The sequence below is a fragment of the Arvicola amphibius genome, chromosome 13 (genome assembly GCF_903992535.2).
Source record: "Arvicola amphibius chromosome 13, mArvAmp1.2, whole genome shotgun sequence".
NCBI lineage: Eukaryota > Metazoa > Chordata > Mammalia > Rodentia > Cricetidae > Arvicola > Arvicola amphibius.
The window spans coordinates 52,764,965-52,788,731 of record NC_052059.1 but is presented as its reverse complement, the minus strand read 5'-3'; the positions used below and the strand labels follow the sequence as shown (position 1 = coordinate 52,788,731).

Here is a 23,767-nt window from a genome sequence, read left to right as displayed (position 1 = left end):
CTTGTGGAATGGGTTCTCTCCTTCTATCATATAAAAAGTGCCTCTACATGCCGAGCCATCTTGGCAGCCCTGATATGGCTGTACTGAGTGGTTTTAAGGATTACTGGTTGGCCAAAGTAGTTTCATAATTCAAGTTATACACAATTTTCACACAGAAAAAAATTACTCCTTGCTCTGTACACCAGTTTTTTGAGACAGGGTCTCATCAGCCGACCTGACCTTAAATTTGCTATGTAGTAGACGACCCTGTCCTCACTCCTCCAGCCTTTACATCCCCAGTGTTGTGATCACAGGATGAGGCGTCACATCCCCAACCAGAACAGTATCTTAACTCATTTTCTTTAGATTCACACTCCCCTTACCTTTCGGAGTTCAACTGTCACTTCATTTCTGTGTCTTCGCATAGTCTACAAATAAAAATAAAGATCACATTAGTATCAAAGTATTAGTACTGCTAATATGCAAATTGTTTCTTTTAAGAATCAACTTAATCTTTTTAAAAGTTTTTGAGGTTTATTTTATATGTATGTTGACCTGAATATATGTCTCTGTATCACATGTATACAGTGCCCAGAGGCCAGAAGAGGGCACTGAGTCTCCTAGGACTACAGAAGAATGCAAGCCACCAAGTGGATGACAGGAATTGAACCTCTATCTTCTGCAAGAGCAGCCAATGCCCCCAACTATTAAGTCATCTCTTCAGCTCCCAAATTTAACCTTAAAAATGAAAAACTGACATATGTATTATTTATTTAATCTGTTTGTTTTTGAGACAGGATCTCACTACATAACCCAGGCTGGCTTTAAATTCAAACTCCTCCTATTTCAGCTCCCTTCCAAGTTCAAGATCATAAGCCTGTGCCATTGCATCTACCTGATCAATTCTTTTTTAAATAATGAACTGTAATTAGCTAAAAAGATGACATTGTGCCAGGCAGTGGTGGCACACTTTTAATCCTAGCACTCAGGAGGCAGAGGCAGGCGGATCCCTGTGAGTTCAAGGCCATCCTGGTATACAAAGTGAGTTCCAGGACAGCCAGGGCTAAACAGGGAGACCCTGTATTGGAGTGGGTGAAGGCTGAATTGTTTTATCAAACATCTGTTGGTTGATTTGTATAAACTGAGGAGTAGATTGGCCATCAATGAACTACTATTCTATCCAAATTGCACCCAAGATTTTATGTGTGTATGTTTTGTTGCTATTGTTGGTAGTGGTGGTGATGGTTGTGGGGAGGGAGCGTATGAGCTGTGTCCTCTCTACTGTATATTTTGCGTAGGAAATCTAAACTGCCTCACTCTCTCCTATCTTGTCTCTTGGCAAATACCACAGAAACAACCACCTGTAGTAACTCTTGAGTTCTAAGCAAGGAGGTGTCATTAAATTCCCTAGGAAGAAAATGGACATAGAATCAAGAATGCCCACACCCTCATCCACAAGCTACCTCATTCTCCCAATAAGTTATAGTTTTGCTTAAGGCAGTCAAATGAGGCTTATAACCAATGAAGTGATCTCTAATAATTCATATTTCAAAGTACCATGCAATTTGCTCTCGATTACTGCCTGGTCCTGTATGAGCAGCTGCCACATGCTTCTGCTACCATACCTTCCCTACCACGATGGACTATACCCCCTCCATCCATGAATCAAAATAAATTCTGCCTCCTTAAGTTACTTCCTTCAGGTCTGTGCTCATTGTTGCTATAACAACCCATGCAGTGCAGACAGGCTTGGGGGGGGGGGGGGAAGGATGTAACAGAATTTACAAACAGGTGCTAGAGAGCAAGAGCACACTCTGTTAGGAGCCAGGGAAGTTAGAAATTATGATGCCAGCAGAAATAGAGGCAGTAAACACTGTGTTCATGAAGTTCCATAGGGTAACAAAGATTCTAATAGGAACTAGGCCAAAGGATAACCATGTTACATTCTTGGGAAAAAAACATCTGGCTACATTCTATCTGAGAATTTTAATGAGGCTGATTTCAAAAGTAATAAACTAATTTGTTTGAAGAAGGAAACTTCAAGGTATCCTAGCATTCAGGTTACTGCATGGGTGGTGCTCATTACCTTTAGCCTGGTTTATAGCAAGAACTCTAAGCAGAAAACAGAGAATATGTAAAATGTGCAATCTGATAAGGAAAGGGTGTTAGAAGTGGCAGACAAACAAGACAAAGCTGCTGCAAATGTTAAGGAGGTAAGGGCAGTAAAGAAGAAACTGCAGCTGACACATTAGAAATAGTTCTTGTCAGGCTTCAGAGTTGGCTCATGGGTTAAGAGTGTTTGCTGATCCTTAAGAAGATGAAAATCTGGTTCCTAGCTTGCATACTGACTGGGCAGCTCGTGGCCACCTGCAACTCCAGCTCCAGGAATGCAAACCCTCTTCTGGTTTCTGAAAACAACTACACATCCATGGTGTTCTAATGGTAACATCCCATCTATAAAAGACTCAGCACTGGCCGGGCGGTGGTGGCGCACGCCTTTAATCCCAGCACTCGGGAGGCAGAGACAGGCGGGTCTCTGTGAGTTCGAAACCAGCCTGGTCTACAAGAGCTAGTTCCAGGACAGGCTCCAAAGCTACAGAGAAACCCTGTCTCGAAAAACCAAAAAAAAAAAAAAAAAAAAAAAAAAAAAAAAAAAAAAGACTCAGCACTGTAAAACTAAACATTTGTTTGAAAAACTTTCATTTGACAGCAGAATGTCTGAAAAACGAGAATACCTCTATAAGAGTCCTCTGCTCAAAAAATGGCTGTCTGGAGAAGTTACTGCCTGGGTTAAACTATGAAGACATGTGGCCACTACAGCCACAGCAGAACTTGGAGTCCAATTTTGCAGGCTTGAAAAAATACAAGGGTTCAAGGGTCATGAAAACTTACACCAATGTTTCAGAAGAGGTCAAGCAATGTGTGGCAAGGGCAGATTCACTGCAAGGAGAATCTGTGTGGCCACTGTGTAAAACTAAGGTAAAGCCTAAATTTCAGTAATGACCCCAGTGTGCTGAAAATGTCAGCGATACAGGATGTCTACAAAGAGAAGCTGGTCCAAAAAAGAGGCCATGTGTGCTGCAAGGAATGGAGTGAGGTCACCTAAAGACTAGTGGGACCCATATAAGGGTTCAGACGCTAGACATGGACTACTTACTGGGCTTGGTCTTTCCATGTTAGGTCTCCATTCCTCCCTTTGGAATAGGAGTGTTTATTCTGTCACTGTAGACTGAAACCTCATTTCTTTTTAATTTATAGGGACTCACATTTAAGAGATTGCCTTGAGTCTCAGAAAAGGCTAGATTTTTAAAGAAAGCTGAAACTGTAGACTTTGGGACTTTCAAAGTTGAGCTGTATGTATTTGACCATAAGTTTATGGAGAGCCAGTAGCAAAATGCCATGGTTTGAGTATGAAATGTCCCCTACAATCTCATGTGACTGCTAAATTCAGTTTCTCACTATTTAAATTCCCAAACAAGTCAAAAATTGGCCAGATGAACTCTGAAAATGATCCAATTATATACCTCAAATGACTCCTTCAGATTTAAAGACAAATACTTTATTTATTTATTTATTTATTTACTTACTTACTTACTTACTTACTTACTTATAAGCAAGAACTGCTAGACTGGGGGTTGGAAACCAGACAAAACAAGAAGGAAGTAACAAAGAAAAGAAACTGATGGTTCAGTGGTTAAGAACACTTGTTGTTCTTGCAAAAACAACCCATATTTGATTCCTGGCACCCATACAGGGCTCACAACTATCTGTAACTCCAGTCCAGGGAATCCAGTGCCCTCTTCTGGCCTCTGCTAGCACCATGCACATGTGGAACACAGACATGCAGGCAAAACACTTATACATAAAATGAAAAACAATTTTAAAAAATAAAAGTTAATAACACTGAAAAAAGTAAAACAATGAAATTCAGTTCTCGATCTATCTGAAAGCAAAATCAGCATAAGTGACAAAACACAGAAAAAAAATAAACACAGAAAGGAAAACAAAGGAGGTCACAAACTTCTTATACTGAAAATCAAAATGGCAGCAACACAGTCTGTAACATCACAAGAAAAAGAATAACTGGAAATATATAAATCTGTTAATTTAGATTACCTGGTTGAGCTGAAAACCAAATTACTATGTCTTAAACAACAGAAGATAACAATACTATAACTAATGATGAAATTAAATTTCATCATTAAATTAAATTTGTAATTTAAGTGTTTTCCTGTCAGATTTAAATAGAGAAATTTTCTAATGTCTGGGGGAAAATCTAACATCACCTCTTTTCAAAAATAAGACAAGGTAAGTAACAAGAATACTACAAGCCAATATTCCCTATGGCACAGATGTGGAAACTCTTAAGCAAAAAATTACCAAATAATATTCAATATATAGTAATTTTTCCCTATCAGGAGCTTTTCTTTCCAAGCTTTCACCCACTGTCAACTGCAGTCTAAAAGTATTAAATGGGGGCTGGGGTGATTGGTGAGTAAGAGTGCTGGTTGTGCCAGCATGAGGACTTGAAATTAAAATCCCAGATGTTACTCTTGACACACGCAAGCGCACGCACACACACACACACACACCCTGGCATGGCCATGCATGCCTGTAGTCCAAGCATTAGAAGGTGGAGACAGACTGGCCCCAGCAACTCAATAGCCAGTATAGCTGAAATGACCATGTTACAGATACGGTAAGAGACTGTTTCAAGTGAATAAAGCAAAACATGTCCTTGTGTAGCTCCCACTCATAAGCCAATAAGTACACACAATACATACACAAATGCATATAAAGCACACAAATTCAATGAAAAACACAAAAATAAACTATTCTGTACCATTCTGAGCAGCATGATAAATGTCACCTCATCCAACAAAGAATCCCTTTGTTCTGTTTAGTAATTACTTAACACCATGTTAGCTATCTCATTAACTGTGTAGCAGTGTACTGTGTTCAGGTAACCCTTATGTGGCATTCCAATGCTATATTAAAATGCCCAATTGTCTTCATTCACCCCACCTCACCTCATCTAATCTCATTTTGTAGGCAGTGAGCTACTTCAAATCATCATCACAGAAGTATAATATGATAAAGTATGTTGAGAGATATAAGCCATGTAAAAGTTATTATAATATATTGTCAAAGCTGTTTAACTTCTGCTAATATCTTACTGTTCAGTTAAACAGATTATCAATATTTATATATGGGGGAAAGTTAGTTATATACACGGTATAATAGTATCCATACCATAGTTTCAGATACCAGTGATCTTAGAACATAGTTCCTGAGGATACGGGGGATGAGGGGTGGGAGGGTATATGGGCAAACAATAACATACTGTACAAAATTATACACCATAACCAAGTGGACTTTACTCCAGAATCCAAGACTGTTTTTGTATTAGAAAACTAATCATTGTGAACCATATTAGCAAACAAAAAAAGATAAAATATTCGACAAAATTCTATAGCCAGCTGGGCATGGTGGCATACACCTTCAATCCCAGTATTCAGGAGTCAAGGGACAGGCTGCTCCCTGGGAGTTCCTGGTATGGATACATACCAAAACCCTGTCTTAAAAACAAAACAACAAAAACTAAACCCATGCATAATGAAAATCTTTCAGTAAAATAACAAAAGGGGTTCTTCAAATCAAACAAAAGAACTACAAAAAAAAAAAACCAAAAAACAAAAAAGACCTAAAAACTGTTATTAACATACCTGAGAACACAAGTCTGAGTATCTTCCTCAAAAGACTGAGAAGATGACAAAGATTTCACTTTCACAGTTCTTAATCAATACTATAATGCCAGGAGTTCTTGGCAGTAAAGGAAGGTAAGAAAAGGAAGCAAAGACACACAGACCAAAATGCAACAACAACAAAACAAAAACAAAACGGTCCCCACTTAGAGTCAGCACAACTGTCAACAGAAAACCCCAAAGAACCTACCAATAATTTCTGGATCTAACTAGTACGTTCAATGAAGTCACAAAACAAAAAATAAAAACACAAACTATACTTCTACATTAGCAATAAAAACACAGACAACAGCATTTAAAATAAAGTTTTACCCTTTGAAAACTTTACATATTCAGGATCACACAAGCTACAATTTACTAGAGATTCACATTTTAAATGGCAGTAAAAAACAAAACAAACAAACAAACAAAAAAACTAAAACCGATTCCTGCACCCTTAGATAGATGTTCATATGCTAAGCCTGACAAAGCTGAGCCACAGATACTGGGCATGTACCTTTCTCAAAAACATATTAACAAATGTGATGCTAGTTAAGAAAACCAAAGAGGTGCTGAGGAGACTCCTGAGTGGATACAAGTGCATGCTGTATAAGCAGGCCGACATGAGTTCGGGTTCTCAGAACCTACATAAAAAGCCAGGAGCGGTTCCCTGCACCTGTAACCTCAGCACTGAGGATTGGGTGGTAGAGACAGGAGGACCACTGGCACCTGTTGGCCAGCAGCCAAGCTGAAAATCAGCATACAGCAGGGTTCAGTGATAGACCACTTCAAGGGATACAGCAAATAACTATAAAAGAGAATCGTCTAGCCGGGCGGTGGTGGCGCACGCCTTTAATCCCAGCACTCGGGAGGCAGAGGCAGGCGGATCTCTGAGTTCGAGGCCAGCCTGGTCTACAAGAGCTAGTTCCAGGACAGGCTCTAGAAACTACAGGGAAACCCTGTCTCGGGAAAAAAAAAAAAAAAAAAAAAAAAAAGAGAGAATCGTCTTCCTCCATTAGAACAGTTGGATGTGCACACACACATACACATGTGCACACACAAATCCTACATATACATCAACTGAGCCATCGCACAAACACCTCAGATTATTCTTAACTTTGCTCCATCTAATGGGGTGCAGGACCACAAGGTGGGGAAAACGGCAGTTATCAAGGCGGCTGTAGTCCAATCAAGCTGGATTTCTATAATCTAGCAATACATAAGCAAGGCTTGTATGAAGAAATTACACAACACTGATAAAAGAAGTCAATGGGAAGATGGCTTGGTGGATGAAGAAAGTGTTTACATGCAAGCAATATCTGAGTTCAGGACCCTTGAATTTACATAAAGCCTAGGTAAGGCATACATCTGTAAACCTAAGCACTCCTATGCAAAACAGAAGGCAGAGACAGGAGAATCCCCAGAAGCTCTGCATCTGCAGCAGGAAGAAAAACAGACTGTCTCAAAGGAGGTAGAAGGTGAGGATCAATACCCAAGTTTCTGTACTCTGACCTCCAAATCAATGCACACATTCTTTCCCCCACCCTGCTGGCGCTCTCTCTCTCCCTCTCTCTCTCTCTCTCTCTCTCTCTCTCACACACACACACACCAATTTTTTTACATTTTAAAATTAATCCAATGATTATATAAACAAATGGAGAATATAATGTTTATGTATTGGTAGATGTAACTTAGTAAGGAAGTCAGTTCTTCCCATACTGATACAGGTTTATAAAACAATTCCAATCAAAATCCCTGGGATTGTCCTACGGCCAGACAGACAGAAAAGCTTTGTAATGACACCAGATGTTGGCAAAAAGAAGAAAGTTCATACCTGTTGGGGAATATAAAACAGAACAATAATTCAAGAACAACTGATATTCTTAATCAATCAACTACCATAGGACCCAGACACTAAACTTCTACGCATTCATCCCAGTAGGAAGCAGTTTATTTTCATAAGAAACCTATGCCCTAGTTTACAATAACTTTACTTCTAGGAGTCAAACCAAAAACGCAACAACAAACTATTTTCCACACCTAAACTGCGACACATCTCTACCATGGAACATTGTTCTAAACCAGTAACAAGTGCATAAGAAAGTCAGATGGTGAGATTAAAAGGCTTCAGGCTAATGGCATGATTTGGATAAGTATCCCCAAAGGACCCTAGCCTATGGTATTACTGGAAAGTTCCAAGTCTTTAAGAAGCAGAACCTAGTAGAAGAAAAATAGGCCATTGAGGGTGTGACCTCTCCCTAACAACTTTCTTTGCTTATCCATTGCCAAGAATGAACAGGGCTTCCTCCACCATACACTCCCAACATAATGTACTGTGTGGCCACAGGCCCAAATGACCATAAATTCCAACTCTGAAACCATAAGCTAAATAACCCTTTCCTCCTGGAAGCTGACTATCTGAAGTACTTCATCGTGGTATAGGAAAGCTGATTAACAATGTAAAAAACAGACCTCAAACTAACAATCTCATGTACAATTCTGGTGATGTTAAATCTGGTTGTTAATTTATTAGATTAAGGTATGGCCAGGTAGCTGGTTAAAAAAAACTAACAGCCTGGCAGTGGTAGCACATGCCTTTAATCCCAGCACTCCGGAGGCAGAGGCAGGGGGATCTCTGTGAGTTCGAGGCCAGCCTGGTCTACAAGAGCTAGTTCCCGGACAGGCTCCAAAGCTACAGAGAAACCCCGTCTCAAAAAAACCAGAGAACAAACAAAACAAACACACCTCACTATTACCAGTGTTTAAGTGGCACTGAGTTTATTCTTCTCCAGGTGGCTGGCATTTATACACCAGTGAGCTGTCTGGGGTGTGTCTGTAGAGGTGTTTCAAAGGACAGTAGCATCTAGGTTGGCAAGCTGAGTGAAAAAAAATCTGTCATCAACATAGGTGGGCACTAGCCAATAAGCTGAGCATCCATGCAGAACATCTGGGGAGTCTCCTTCTCCGCCTTCGAGCACATTCCCTACGCTTTGGACTCACAGTAGTATGCCTGCCTTTCCCTTGCCTCCCTTCGTGGGTCTTCAGCTTCAGTCGGAGCGACACTGGACGGTGAGTGGCTGTTAGGCTGACATTGACACACAGAGCTGCCTCTTCAGAAGAGATGTATCATCTGTTTTTCACCCAGAAGGCTGAGAATGAGTGAACTCTGCATTACCTGTTTGACCAAGGCCACATCTGACTCCCCCAGACTTTCCTAAACAGGACCTGAGATGGTGTATAGCCTGATGACCTCTGCACCATCTACATGACCAAGACCACACCAGATCCTCCCCTAGGCCCTTAAGGTGACACATGTAGTCCATCTACAGAACCCATCTTTATGGAAGAGCTGACATGTACTTTGTTTGAGACGAATTTCAATGTAATTATGCTTCCAGTTTTCTTGTGTACAGAGGATTGTGTTACACAAGAAAACTTTTTCCAAATTGTACTGTACTTAAAAATGCCTAAAATAAACTGCCCGGTGTCAAACTCCACAAGTTTGAACCAATACCAGCTACTGAGTAATGTTGAACCAGACTTCATTCTTGCCTAATGCAGATCAACACTCTGCTGGCTGTGGGGTCTGCTGAGACCCCTCACAAAGACCCACATGGTAAGAGACAACTACACTATCGACTATCCCCCTGACACACACACACAGGGAGAGAGGGAGAGAGGGAGAGAGGGAGAGAGGGAGGGAGGGAGAGAGAGAGAGAGAGAGCAAATAAATAAAAGTAAAAAAAAAATAAGTTAGAAGAAACAATTAAAAGTTCACTGTAGTAATACATGTCTGTAATCCAAGCACTCTGGTAGCTGCATTGGGAGGTCCCTAAATTCATGTACAAAGTGGATTATTGAGATTCTGTGAAAAGGGAAGAGAAGAGGAAAAAAGAGAAAGGAGATGAGAGAGAATGAATAAACAGAAAAAGAAAAGAAGAAAAAGAAGGGAGCAATAACTAGTAAATATAAAAGACAATGATAAATATAGAAAAGAAAGAAATTAGCAAGTTTAGTAAATTATAATATCCTGTTTACTCAAAATCCAAAGAGATAAAGGCACTGACAAAGCAACATTTAAAGAGACAACAGCTAAGAATTTACAACAGGGAAGGGAAGGGAAGGAAAGGGAAAGCCACATTCGAGACCAGCCTGGTCTACAAGAGCTAGCTCCAGGACAGGCTCCAAAGCCACAGAGAAACCCTGTCTCGAAAAACAAAAAAAAAAAAAAAAAAAAAACAAAAAAAAAGAAGTCAGGCAAAGGCTACTGGATCTCTGTGAGTTCAAGGCCAGAAAGGTCTACAGGGTGAGTTATAGAACAGCCAGAGTTCCACAGAGAAATCCTGTCTCGAAAAACCAAAAAGACAAACTCCCAGTACAAAAACAAAAACCAAACGCACATGGACAGAGCATCAGGCTGCAGTGCACCAAAGGGAAAGGACCCTAAAAGGAGCCCGGGTGAAACAAACTATATCCAAAAAAGCAGTCATCTGCTTCTGAGCGGGCTTTATACATTTTATTTTATATTTTATTCGTCTAGTTTATTAACAATTTTACCTTTTAAAAAACAATGGCCCTTAATGGAAAGTGGTTAAAAAATAAAATAAGAGAGTATCAACTTAAAATAAAATGACAAACCCAGCCTAAGAATCTACACTGACAATAATAAATCAACCAGTTCAGAAAAGTACAGACTGCAGCAGGAGTCACACAGCTGTAAGCAAACCACAAATCAAACTGATACTATTTAGTCCACAAGCTGCATGAATAAAAACTGTAACTCAATAATTAATAGCCTCACTATACTTGTCCCTTGGCCTATCAACTGTCTCCCAAGCATTGTACCTAGAAGTGGAGTGTTTAAATTTTACTTGAGGAAAGGAAGATGAAAGAAAATAATTTCCAGACTCAATTTGGCTTTGTAGACTGTATAAGAACACAAAACTGCCTTCATCTCCAGTAGTGACAGATAGAAAATTATTGCATCTTGTGTTGATGCCCTTTAAGGACTGCCAAGTAAGCATTCATGTTTCATGGTATTCATGACAAAGCTACTTCTATAATGCAGTAAAAGGGCAATGAGGCATCAAACTCCTGAAAGAACAAGATGTTACCCTCAAACTCAGAACTGTGAAGCAATGACAGAATTCTGATGTCATCACAACTAAGTAAATTCACAGGTCCAGGCAATGATTATCAGTAATTTCTACCATCACAAACACAATCTGACATTATAACCTCACAACAGAATTATATCCCACTCCCTTAAATTGGGAGGTTTGTATAAATATAATAGAAGAGACAATATGTCTTTAAAGCTAACACTTAGTAATAAAAAGACAGATAACACCATGAAAGCATGACAGATATGCTAGGTAGTCATTTCTCCAAAAAAGGGAGACAATGACCAGCAAACACATCAGAGAAATAAATACACACGAAAACCACCTGAGATACTGCCTACAGGATGGTTAAAAGGAGGTCTAGTGTTACAGCTCCATGGTAGAGCACTTGCCACACATGTGCAAAGCCCTGTGTTTGCTATCTAGTACAAAAATAAATAAAAAAGCAGGTGTGTATAGAAGGACTACGGGAAACAAAAAGATCAATAAGTACAATGTACTATATTCATTAACTATGTAGCAACAACAAGCAATAAAATACATATTACTAACATCTAAGAACTTTGAGCCACATATAACAATCCCATCTGAACTGGCAATCTACAGGCAGAAAGATTAATATTTCTTAGCTATAGGAGAAGGGGAAATGTGGGAAGGAGAGACAGAAAACGGCAGGTGAAGGCTAAGGGATTTCTTCTGTGATGGTGAAAACATTTTAACGTCAGTTGTGACATTTTCACAACTCTTGAAATACATCAAAAGTCACTGAGCAGCAGACAATAAATGAGTGAACTAAACGGTATGTGAATTAAAGCTCCATAAATTAATAGTGCGAATTATATCTCAACAAGTATAACATCTCCAAGTGTTCGCAAAGATGTGGAACAACTGATAAATTTGTCAAAACAACCACTTTCCAGTAAAAATCTGGTAAAATTTGGTAACACTAAAAATCACCCTAAAAGACATTCCACTCTACTTAAACTCTTGCATACGAGTGCCACAAGACATATAAACAGTCTGAGGGCATGCATCACTGGTATGTAATAGCAAAACATAACAACAAAATTTAATGAACTGTGACACAATTATTTAAATGAGAATTAATGAACCTTTTCTTCACATTAGTTTTATGGAAAAAAATTAATCAATATTATATTTCAGTATAGAAGCATATGTGATAAATCTAGAGACCAAAGTAATAATTTTTAAAAAACTGTGATGGGAGTTTACTTCTGGAAGGGCATAGCTATAATAACAGAGAGGAAAATACAGCAAGCTTCCTGGTTCTCGTTCTGAAATTAGGTGTTGGATTCATAAAAATCTATTTTGTTATTGCTTCAAGAATTATTTTCTATGCTATTTTTGTGTATGGAATATCACACGCCTTTTAACTGTTTAAAGGGGAAAATAGCATTACTAATATACCACCATGCATCTTTTATTAGACTTGTACACTGGGCTGGGGGAACAGCTCAGTGAGAGGGCACTTACCTAGCACATGCAATTGGCCTGGGTTCAATACCCAATACCCATAGGTTCTCAGAAGAAATGCATAAAAAACTGTGATCCACTGATGCTTTTGCCCAGTAACACCAACATGTTACAGCCATCAAAATACAAAGCTAATTGTAATAAGTACCCATTATAATTCAGTTCAGAGTGTGGCCTTAAACAAACAAACAACAATAAACCCCCACTGATAATACTAGCACTTCTCCAGGGTCATCTTCCTATGTTGCACCTGACTTGGATTAATAATTTTCAAACTTCGGCCTATACCAGAATCCTATGGCTTATTAAAACAGACTACTGGCTCCAATCCAGAGTGTTTCTCAAGCACCAAGGCTGGGGCAGTATCAAAACATTATGCTTTTAAAAAGATCTCAGAACCAAAAACAAAACAAGTAGATAAAGTACATAAAATATATTCAATACTGAAAGTACAAATTTAATATGAAGCTACAGTTTCCACTGCAAATGCCTTTTCTAACTATTCACTGAGTTGTCCAGTTGGTCTGGTTAACTTCCATGTGTGATGTTTTTATTTATTTGCAGGTTTTTAAATTTTTAACCAAAAGTTCATAAAATTTAAAAATAAAAACTAAAAAACAAAACAAAAATATATCAATTTAAGATGCTGATATTGCTAACTAAGGAATCATAGATTAACCTGTAGCTCTAGGTTAACACACAAAATATATAAAACAATCATCACCAAATTACAGAGCATCAAAATCCTACTGAACAGTTTTCCTCTAAGGTAACTGTAAACAAAATGGATTTTCAACACAGACTAAGAGTGTATGTACAAGACAAACACATTAGTGCACTGCCCTATGATGACATGACACTTCCACTCTGGAGTCAGCCTGGATCTGTATCACGGATCCCCACATGTACGAGCTCTGATATTTGGGGAATGCTACTGGGGCTTCTCTCTCTCTCTCTCTCTCTCTCTCTCTCTCTCTCTCTCTCTCTCTCTCTCTCTCTCTCTCTCTCTCTCTCTCTCGTGTCCATCTATCTCTCTCTCCCCCTCCCCTTGTTTCTTTTCTTTATGAAAGTACCTCATCAGGTTCCTAAGAGCAATCAATCAGGTATAGGAAATGTCTCTAATAGGAGCAGTCCCTGTGGCATGCTGAAAGCTCACAACAAATATTAACTATAATCAACACTGTAATTAATGGCCACAGCTCATGCTCTCAACGTTCCACCTGTGACAGTCAAGGTCTCTTCTCTCTCCATACACTTCAATACTGTAGACCAACATCTTCTGTCTTCATTCTCACTCTGACACCATCTCCCTTGTATTCACCAAAGACTGTCAAGTGGCTCAGCTTAGTTTTCTTTCCAGTCAAACTCCTGATTATATTACTGGTGTTTTCAACAACTATTCAAACAGCCTGTTCAAGAGGCTGGCCAGACATACTTCTATTCTTTTTTTTCCCTTGAAGTTTTTTAATTTCACCATGACACGATTCTGTGGCAACTTTTTTCCTAAAGAACCAGCTAAAAGCTGGGCATGGTAGTGCACACTTTTAACCCCAGCACTTGGGAAGCAGAGGCAAGAAAACTTCTGAGAGTTCAAGGCCAACCTGGTCTACAAAGAGGGATCTTGTCTCAACCCAACCTCACCCAGAAAAAAAAGAATCAGCTACAGCATAGCAATGATGGTTAATACCTAAAACCTAGCACTTGGGAAGCCAAGGAAGGAGGATCACAAATTCAAAGCCAGCCTAGACTATGGAGTGAGATCTTGTCTCAAAACCCAAACAACTACCTGTAATCCCAAACACAGCCAAGGCAGGAGACTGTTCCAAGTTTGGGACCACAGTGAGATGCTGTTTAAAACCACAACAAAAAAGATCTACAAATGTGTTATTCCAACAATGATGAATTTTGTATGCTTTATATTTCACTGACCAAGTACATGAAATGGGTAATTTTCTAAGCACTGCTGACACTGCTGTTTATTTTGGTGAGTCCCTCTTAGAAGCAGCACTGAACTTCTCTAAACACAATTTAAAGTGTTAGACAATTTCCTGCTAATTAACCATTTGGCAAATTGACCTACATGGGTAAAGATTACTTGACTCCCTTATCTCCTTGCGTTCCTACCAGTCTGTCCAGTGTGTCCTGTCTGCCTCTTTTACAGTTGCCATACATCAATACCTCTGCTTCTCTACTTCTATCTTGTTGCTATGGCAAAAATAGTTAGCCCTGGGTTGCTTTCATTCTCATTCCAAAAGCTGGGCTGGTAAATAACAATAGAAAAGAAATTATTCAATGGCCATTAACTATTACAAATTCTAGGTCTTTGGCCTCTATTAAACTAAAGCTCACTGTTGGGAAATCTTCACGGTCTTTGATTTGATTTTGCACAGATGTCACTTTTCTCAAGTTCCCACCTTTTAAGACTTATTTTTAATTGTGTGTATAGGTACTATATCTTTGGGAGGTATGCAGGTGCCTGGAGAAGTCAAATGCATCTGATCTCCCCAAAACTAAAGTTACAACCAGCTGTGTGACACTCTATGTGGGGGTTGGGCACTATAGGGTCTTCTGCAAGAGCAAGCGCTCTTAAGCACTGATTTCTTCAGCCTCAAGCCTTCTGAGAAAACAGAAATTGCCATATAGTAGCAACTACTTCAACTTCCTATCAGGGATCCCAAACATCCTGTTTCTTTTTCTCCTACCAAAACAAAGAGCAAAGGATGGTTCCCTGTACTCCAACACTTCTACCCTCTTGTGCACGCACTTATGAATTATCCCTTCTCCTTTGCCATCCTTATCACTCATCATTGTAAGTACACCCAAGTTTCTTCCATTAAGTACCATTATCTTCCAATTTTCTACTGATTACTGTCTTCGTTGGTCAAAATTCTTTACACAGCCATCTACACTGTCTTCATTTCACTCTATCCAAATTCCACTGGCACTATTCTTGCCAAGATCATCAACAACCTTGTAACTGAGGATTTCAATCCTTATTTGGGCTGCATGTTTGCAAAACTCTGTTCAAATCATTTACACACTAATTTTTATTTCTCTAACTTCCACAATACCATACACCTGACTTTCTTCCCTTTTGGTCTTCCTCCTCCTCCATCTAGATTGTTCTTCCCTAAATTGTATCAAAATCCCATAGGCCCTAAAAATTCATCCCAGGTTATCATATAGCCTTCCAATGTCAATAACCTCAGACATTCTGGATGTTTACTCAAGAATTCTGAATTGGGCAGTTATATATACACACTTTCTAGGTAGTTGATAAACACAACACATTTAATAGGAAACATCCAGCTAATTTTCTAATAAAAGAAATATTTGTCTCCAGAGTTTAATCCATGTCAAAATAGGAAAACACTTTAACTGCTTTGAAATATAATTCATATTACCATATAATCCACCCACCTTAAGTACCAAAATTTAGTACCTGTTACTACTTGACTAAGTTGAACTACCACCACTATCAATTTTAGAATTTTACCATCACTATATAAAGACACCATGTGTTCTTTAACAGTCAGTCCCCACATCATAAAACCAATTATCTACTTTTGGGCTCTACAGATTTGTGAATATGGACTGAAGATTTCACATCTTCGGAAATCCAGACCTGAATTGTCCCTTCAAGTTCAGCTTCCTTTAAATAAACTGCTACATTTATGTAAGCAGATTCAAGGAGTATGCCACAAGCCCAACAACCTTAACAAATTTAGGTCTCTAGTTCTCACCTGAGCTAAAGTCTCTCCTGGATCACCACTCAGAAAAGGCCACAAATGCCATGATATTCCAAACTGAACTCCTCATTTTCCTCTCAGCTCATCTATTTTAGTAAGATTTTAAACTATTTAAAAAGTGTTCCTGAAAAATGATAAACATTAATAAGAGCACCTGTCACTCTTGCGAAGTAGGTAATTATCAATGCTTATTAGCCCTTTTGTGTTCTCCACAGGTTGCAACTTGGATTTCCAATTTGAGACCCCATTTCATCTGCTCATTAAGATTTTAATCTTAGTGATTTTATTTTTAATTTTTAACAAACCTGCCTGGTCTAATTTAGTCTCAGTGTCTGCATACTACTTAGATTTATTTCCTGTGTGTTTCATATTTTGAACTTTGAGCTTGGAACAGTCTACGTTCTGTTTATGCTAGTGAAACTACACAATTTGAAACATTCAGCTTCTGACAATAATTAGAGCAAAAGGCAAATGAAGAACCTAAACACCAAAATACAGTAACAGCCTGAATATAGTCATACACCATACAACAACACACCACATATCTGGTGGTCATTCCACATCATAAGGGAAACAAAAATTCCTATCCAACTACTGCCAAGGTAGCAACTGTGATGTTGCTGTGACAATGTGTGCTGGCTAGTTTTTACGTCACCTTGACACAAGCACCTGAGAGGAGGAATCCTCAAGTGAGAAAATATTCCCATTAAGAGCAGGCTGTAGGCAAGCCTATTGGACATATCTGTAATTAGTGGTTAATGTGGAAGGCCTAGACCACTGTGGCTGGTGCCACCCCCTAGGATGGTGGTCCTGTGTTGCATGAGAAAGCAGACTGAGCAAGCCATGAGGAGCAAGCCAGTAAGCAGTACTCCTCCATGGCTTCTGCATCAGCTCCCGCCTCCAGGTTCCTGCCCTGACTTCAATGATGAACTGTGATGTGAAAGCCTTTCCTCCCCAGCTTGCTTTTGGCAACCTGTGTTTTATCACTGCAACGAGAAACCTAACTAAGATACAGTATAATACACCACAATCACTTGGTTGTGGTGATGCTAGCTCGTGTGAATAAACCTAGCACCCTGCCAGGCGGATAAAGTATAGTATAAACAACTATGTGAAGTACACTGGTACTTACCAATGACAAACAAGTATATTACTGGTCTATGAATTTATTTTACTATACTTTTTTTAGTGTGCGCCTTTTATTTACACTTTCACTACTCATCTGAGAACTGTCCAGATCTTGACTGACATGGAAAGGCCCACTCTGATCACCCTGATAGTGGACAGGGCTTCCGGTAGCAGCAGATAATAAGGGTCTGTCAGAAGTTCATCTGCCTTCTCCTAGCCTGGTCTTCCCTCTTGCGCTGAGCTGATCTGCCCTGTGGTTGCTCCGCTGTTGATCCCGCCCTGCTCTCACACCTGCATTTCCAGCAGCTCTCCGAGAACCTTCCCAGCTTCAGGAGCCAGACTGAGACTGCGGGGCACCAGCCTTGTGGCTGAGGAACTAGCAGCCATCCCCATGCCCTCCAGTGAGTGACAGTTTCCATGGGACAACTCTGACTGCTGAGGCACCAGCCTCAAGGTCAGAAAAACTATCAGGTGTGATTCTCTTGTCACTATTTTAAAGCTGACATCATTGTGTTCCTGTTGAGAACACTGACTAAAACAACAAAGAGTGTGCTCTACACACCAGCAGCCTCCCTCACATACTTCATGAGTCATACTGTGTGACTGGCCATACCATCTAGTACTCAGAATATTATCTAGCAATGCATTTCTGAGAACATATTCCTGCAGTAGTTAAGCAACACAACTAGATATTCAGATAAGCATCACTTTGATCCAAAAAGTATTGTTTAGAATGAGAAATTAAGAAGCAAATAGCAACCATCAAGCCTCCTTTCCCATCAAGTCCCTTGGTCCGTTTGCTGGAGATAAAAAAAAATGTAGCAGGGATGAATACAGTTAATATCTCATCAGAAACCTGAAACTATGTCAATTTTCAATCTATTATAACTCCACTGCATATCTACTTATATACTAACTAAAGCTGAAAACCGAGAGAAAGATAGAGGAAAGAGGGGGAGGGAGAGAGGGAGTAGGGAGGAAAGGAACATAGAATTCCTTTAGTAAGTAAGGGTTGGGGAGCTGGCTCAGCAGTTAAGAACAATTCCAGTCCCAGGGGATCTGACAGCTTCTTCTAAACTACTCGGGCACCAGGCAGTCTGTGCCTCATAAAGGACTCTGTGTCTCAAGAATTTAAACTCTTAGAGCAGCACTGTGGAATAATTTCATTCAAGAATGCTAATAAAATTAAAAAAAGAAAAGTACAAAGTGTGATTATTAGAAATACAGAGATGACTCAGTGGTAAAAGCATCTGCTGCTCTTACAGAGGACCTGAGTTCAAGTCTCAGCACCCACATTAGGTAGCTCCTAATTGCCTATACCTCAGATGAGGGGTGGAATCTAACTCCCATTTCTGGCCTCCCTCTTCGTCCCTACCCACCTCACATACACACAAATAAAAACTAAAGAATTAAGAGTATTCCTGTCATCTTGATTTGGAGATTGCTTCATGATGTACACATATGACAAACAGGCAGTTTATCATTACTTTAATTATCCTTCAATAAAGCTACTTGAAAATAAATTTAGTGAATGAAACCTGATTCAAATTGGAAAAAAAACACATACCATGCATGATAATTTTATATCAACTTGACACAAACTAGAGTTATCTGAAAAGAATGAACCTCAATTGAGAAAATGCCTCCCTCCATAAGACCCTGCTATAGAACATTTTCTTAACTAGTGATTGACGGGGGTGGGCCCATTGTGGGTGGTACCTATCTCCATGTTGATCCTTGGTTCAATAAGAAAGCAGGCTGAGCAAGCCATGAGAAGCAAGCTAGTGAGCAGCATCCTCCACGGTCTCTAAATCAGTTCCTACCTCCAGGTTTCTGACCTGCTTAAGTTCCTGTCCTGACTTCCTTCAATGACGAACTATGATGTGGAAGTGTAAACCAAATAAACTCTTCCTCCCCAACTTTGCTTTTGGTCATGGTGTTTTATCACAGCAATAGAAACCCTAACTAGGTTATATACCTAGTAGTTTCTTAGACATTAAAATCCTGACAGTGGGCAGATGCCACAGTTCAGCAGCAAGAAGATGGTGACAGTGGGGTGACAGGTATGAGGAGTGTAGGTGGTGTGAATTCTCACTGAAATAGGCCACAAAGGCCTTCTGCAACCCACTGATTATTTCTGGACACTTTCACTTAATCAATTCCTTATGACATCATTCTTCAGCTGAGTGTTCAAGTAATGAATGAATTTACGAATATGATGTAGGTGTGTCTTCTGTCTGATGATTTCATTGGTTAATAAAGAAACTGCTTGGCCTGATAGGTCAGAATATAGGTGGGTGGAGTAGACAGAACAGGATGCTGGGAGTGAGGCAGACGCCTCGGGCAATCGCCATGCCTCTCCTCTCTGAGACAGTCGCCATGAAGCCAGCCGACAGGTCAGACATGCTAAATCTTTCCCGGTAAGACACCACTTCGTGGTGCTACACAGATTATTAGAAATGGGTTAATCAAGATGTGAGAATTAGACAATAAGAGGCTGGAACTAATGGGCCAGGCAGTGTTTAAATGAATACAGTTTGTGTGTTGTTATTTCGGGGCATAAGCTAGCCAGGCGGCTGGGAGCTGGGCGGCAGGAGCCGGATGGGACAAAAAGCAGGCCTGCTCGTGGATAACTGAATCCACAGCTTTGAGAAAGCTTGGGAAAGAATAGAATAAAGCATGTTTTCTTGGTGGCAGCAATTTCTTAGGTCTGCTCTGCTTGCTAGAGGCAAGCAAACACTCTCATCTAAGAGAGGCTTCCTGACTCAGCTTTAGCTGCAAAACCCTGAAGCTCTTTTAAGAGGTCCTGCCATGAAACACACAGTGTTGATGAAAAGCCGACTGCATGCTTTTCGGTTTTCAGCTGTAGCAGGAAAAAAAGTTGCGCTGTTTTAAAATGCTGGCTTTCTGGGCTGTCCTGCCAGGGCAAACTCTGACTCTTTCAGGCAGGCGGTCCGACTGACTGTGGTCTGTGAGCAGAATGCTGCAGCTTGCTTGCTGGCAAGGACCTTGAAACGCCATAGAGTTGTGGCAATAGAAATGGCTACAGCGGGTACCTCCGCCATGAGGCTGGAAAGCTAAGGAATTGGCAGGATCCAGGCACCAAAGTCACGGCTTTAGTCCTACTGATATTGTTTGGTAAATTAAAAACTCATGTGGTCACAAAAAGAGAGATATAGTAAAAGATAGATTCAAAGATGAAGAAAACCTCTAAATGGTTTACTGTGTGTTAAAAATATATGCAGGCTAAAGGTTAAAGTTCTTAAAAGAAAAAAAGAAAAAAAAGGAAGTAGTTGAGTGTGGTAGTACACATCTTTAATCCTAACACTTGGGAGGTAGAGGTAGATTAACCTCTGTGACTTGAAGGTGTGGTAGCACACACCTTTAATCCCAATGCCTGGGAGGCAGAGACAGGAGGATGCCCCAACAGTACAGAGGAACTTTGGGTGACTGTCCGGGCAGGAAGTTGTCTCTATCATTTCTAGAGTTTGGGAAGTTGCTTACTTCTTGTTTACTTGGGTAATGTTGTATCCTTATGGAGTCTTTGATGGAGTTGAAGAATAGATAGTTATAGTTGTTTTCCTTTGTTATGATAAAAGATAAAATAGATATAAATATTGTAATTGTAATTCTTACTTGATAACTGTTTTGTTATATGTAATTTTACTATGTTAAAGTGAAAGCCTTTCTTTTTTGTTTAAACAGAAAAGGGGGAAATGATACAGGTGTGTCTTCTGTCTATCTGATGATTTCATTGGTTAATTAATAAAGAAACTGCTTGGCCTGATAGGTCAGAATATAGGTGGGTGGAGTAGACAGAACAGGATGCTGGGAGTGAGGTAGATGCCTCGGGCAATTGCCCTGCCTCTCCTCTCTGGGTCAGACGCGATGAAGCCAGCCGCCAGGTCAGACATGCTGAATCTTCCCTGGTAAGACACCACTTCGTGGTGCTATACAGATTATTAGAAATAGGTTAAGCAAGATGTGAGAATTAGATAATAAGAGGCTGAAACTAATGGGCCAGGCAGTGTTTAAATGAATACAGTTTGTGTGTTGTTATTTCAGGGCATAAGCTAGCCAGGTGGCAGGGAGCTGGGCGGGATGAGAAGCAGGCCTGCTCATCTCATCACTACACGAACATGACTCTATACCTTTAAAACCCAAAAGCTGTCAGGAAATCATCAGAGCTGTCTGCTATGATGCTTCCTTTTAACCAATAAGACTTTTATAGACTCCTGATGATTGTCAAGTTAAGCCTTTTGGAAAAACTTTGAGAATGTACAAAAAGAAAGCACTGTCATCTGAGGTCTAGGTAGAGTTTTTGAAGCAAAGTCTCCCTACATAGCTTGGGCTCACCTCAAATGCAGTGACCCTTCCTCCCTCAGATTCTCAAACATGGATTACAGGTGTTCAATACTGGCTCAGCAAAGAGTAATGCTTTTTGCTCCAATTTGTCTGAAGAGAGCTGCTGGCTGGCTCAATATCTGCTGTTTCCAGTGCTATAATTTGGTGGTGTTTAGGACAAGATCTAGATTTATGATGCAGTCAATTTTTTGGATGACTTTAATATATGACAAGTGTCTTCATAATCAGACCTAGCTCAACTTCCACTCCAAGTACTAACACATATTAACTTAGCTAATATCAATCAATGCAACATGAAAGTACATGATTAGGTCTACCACTCCCTAGCTATGTGACCTTGAACCAGGGTACTCAGTTAAGAAACAAGGATACTACAATCATTATCTTTGAGCCACTACAGTACTTTTCCTAACAGCATTCCTTATTAGCATTTATGACATGTGTATGTGTACCATATATGTGTAGAAGCCTGTAGAGCCCAGATAAGGGCATTGAATTCCCTGAAACTAGAATTACAGGCAGTTGTGAGCCACCATGTAGGAGCCAAGCCCTGGTCTCCTCTAAGCAGGTAAGTACTCTTTGACTGTTGAAGCATCTCTCCAGCCCCACAATAGCTCTTTAATAAACATCTTTTTAAAAAATGCTATTTGCTGTACAGTTGGGCATATCTATCTATACAGACCATTCAACTTGTGCCTTATCCTTGTACTCATTTACAATATGAATACCAAGATCAAATACATGTAGCTTACACACAAACTCCTGGCGCAAGGTCCAGAATGTACACACCACAATGAACCTGTTTCAACTTTCAGACCTCTTCCACCTTTTACTGAAAATGCTGAGGGCCTAGTGTGGTGGCACAAGCCTTTAATCCTAGCATTCAGGAGGTATAGGCAGATAAATCTCTAAAAGTTTGAGATAGTGACTTCCAGGTCAGTCAAGGCTATACAGTGAGATTGTACTCCTAAAGGGGCAAAGAAAGAGAAAGAAAATGAAGAAACTGCTGACTTTGCCTGGAGACAGGGCTCAATTGTTAGTGGCTGCCCTGTAAGTATGAGGTCCTGGGTTCAAGTCCCAGCACTAATAAGTACTACTCTTACTTGCTTCTTACAGTCTGAAAACCTGTCTTAGTTATATGAAAAGAAATTACAGTCCAAACGGACATTCTGCTGTGCTTTTGTAGGTTCTATTGCTTGTCTTCTTGTAGGATAATCAAATACCTGAAGTAGTCACTAAATGTCTTTACTGGCTTTTCATACTGGGTCTCCTCATTACAGACTGCCATCTCTGCAAATGAACCTATTTGGAGCATTCTACCACTGAAGGCCCGGCATCCACTGTGCACACACCGCTTACCCAGGAGCACTGCGTGCACAGCACTACAGGATGCGGCAGATTCTATACATATATGTTTGGACTTGCTCCCTTTCCAGCACCCTCCAGGATTTCCACTGTCCTGTCTCTACAACTCTAGTTTTATAGTTCAAGCCAGTAATACTGTGTACTCTGCCCCCAAGCAGCAGGATTATACGGAACCCCTAGACAAAACCCCATCAACTTCTTTCACCATTTCACCAAATAGCAATTTGATTTTTAACAAAAGGACCCACTCAGGGTTAAACATCATGTTTAATGCTCCAATGCTTTAAATTGTTTTAAATAAATATATTTTACGTAGGTCTTGCTATACAAGGGATGGAAACTTTAAGAAACTATATAGTCACTGGGAGTCAAAACTCCATATGCATTTTGACTACATAAAATGAAATGCCTTTATTATCTGCTGTCTTAATTAAGGTTACTATTGCTATGACATCATAATCAAAAAGCAAGCTGGGGAGGAAAGGGTTTATTTGTCTTACATCTCTGCATTGTAGTCCATCATTGAAGGAAGTCAGGACAGGAACTCATGCAGGGCAGAAACGCAGAGGTGGAACTGATGCAGAGGCCATGGAGGGTGCTGCTTTACTGACTTGCTCCTCTTGGCTTTCTCAGCCCACCTTTTTATAGAAGGTAGAATCACAACCCAGGGATGGTGACACCCACAGCAGGCTGGGCTCGCACCCATCAATCACTAAGAAAAGGCCCCCTACAGGCTTGCCTTCAGCCCATCTTAGGGAGGCAGTTTCTCAATTAAAGTTCCCACCTCTCTGATGATTCTAGCTTGTGTCAAGTTGACATA

General features: G+C 40.0%; 1 protein-coding gene across 3 annotated transcripts in view; it reads right to left on the bottom strand.

Moving 5' to 3' along the window:
* The window catches only part of Kpna3 (karyopherin subunit alpha 3), a 73,122-nt gene that overhangs the window by 34,871 nt on the left and 14,484 nt on the right, over nt 1–23,767 (bottom strand). For 2 of the 3 annotated variants that reach the window (XM_038310349.1, XM_038310350.1), the window contains exon 2: nt 363–407. In XM_038310349.1, coding sequence (XP_038166277.1) covers nt 363–407 — 45 coding nt within the window. Of the gene's footprint in view, nt 1–362; nt 408–11,171; nt 11,264–23,767 lie in introns of those variants that run through there. The other variant, XM_038310351.1, reaches the window with a different exon arrangement.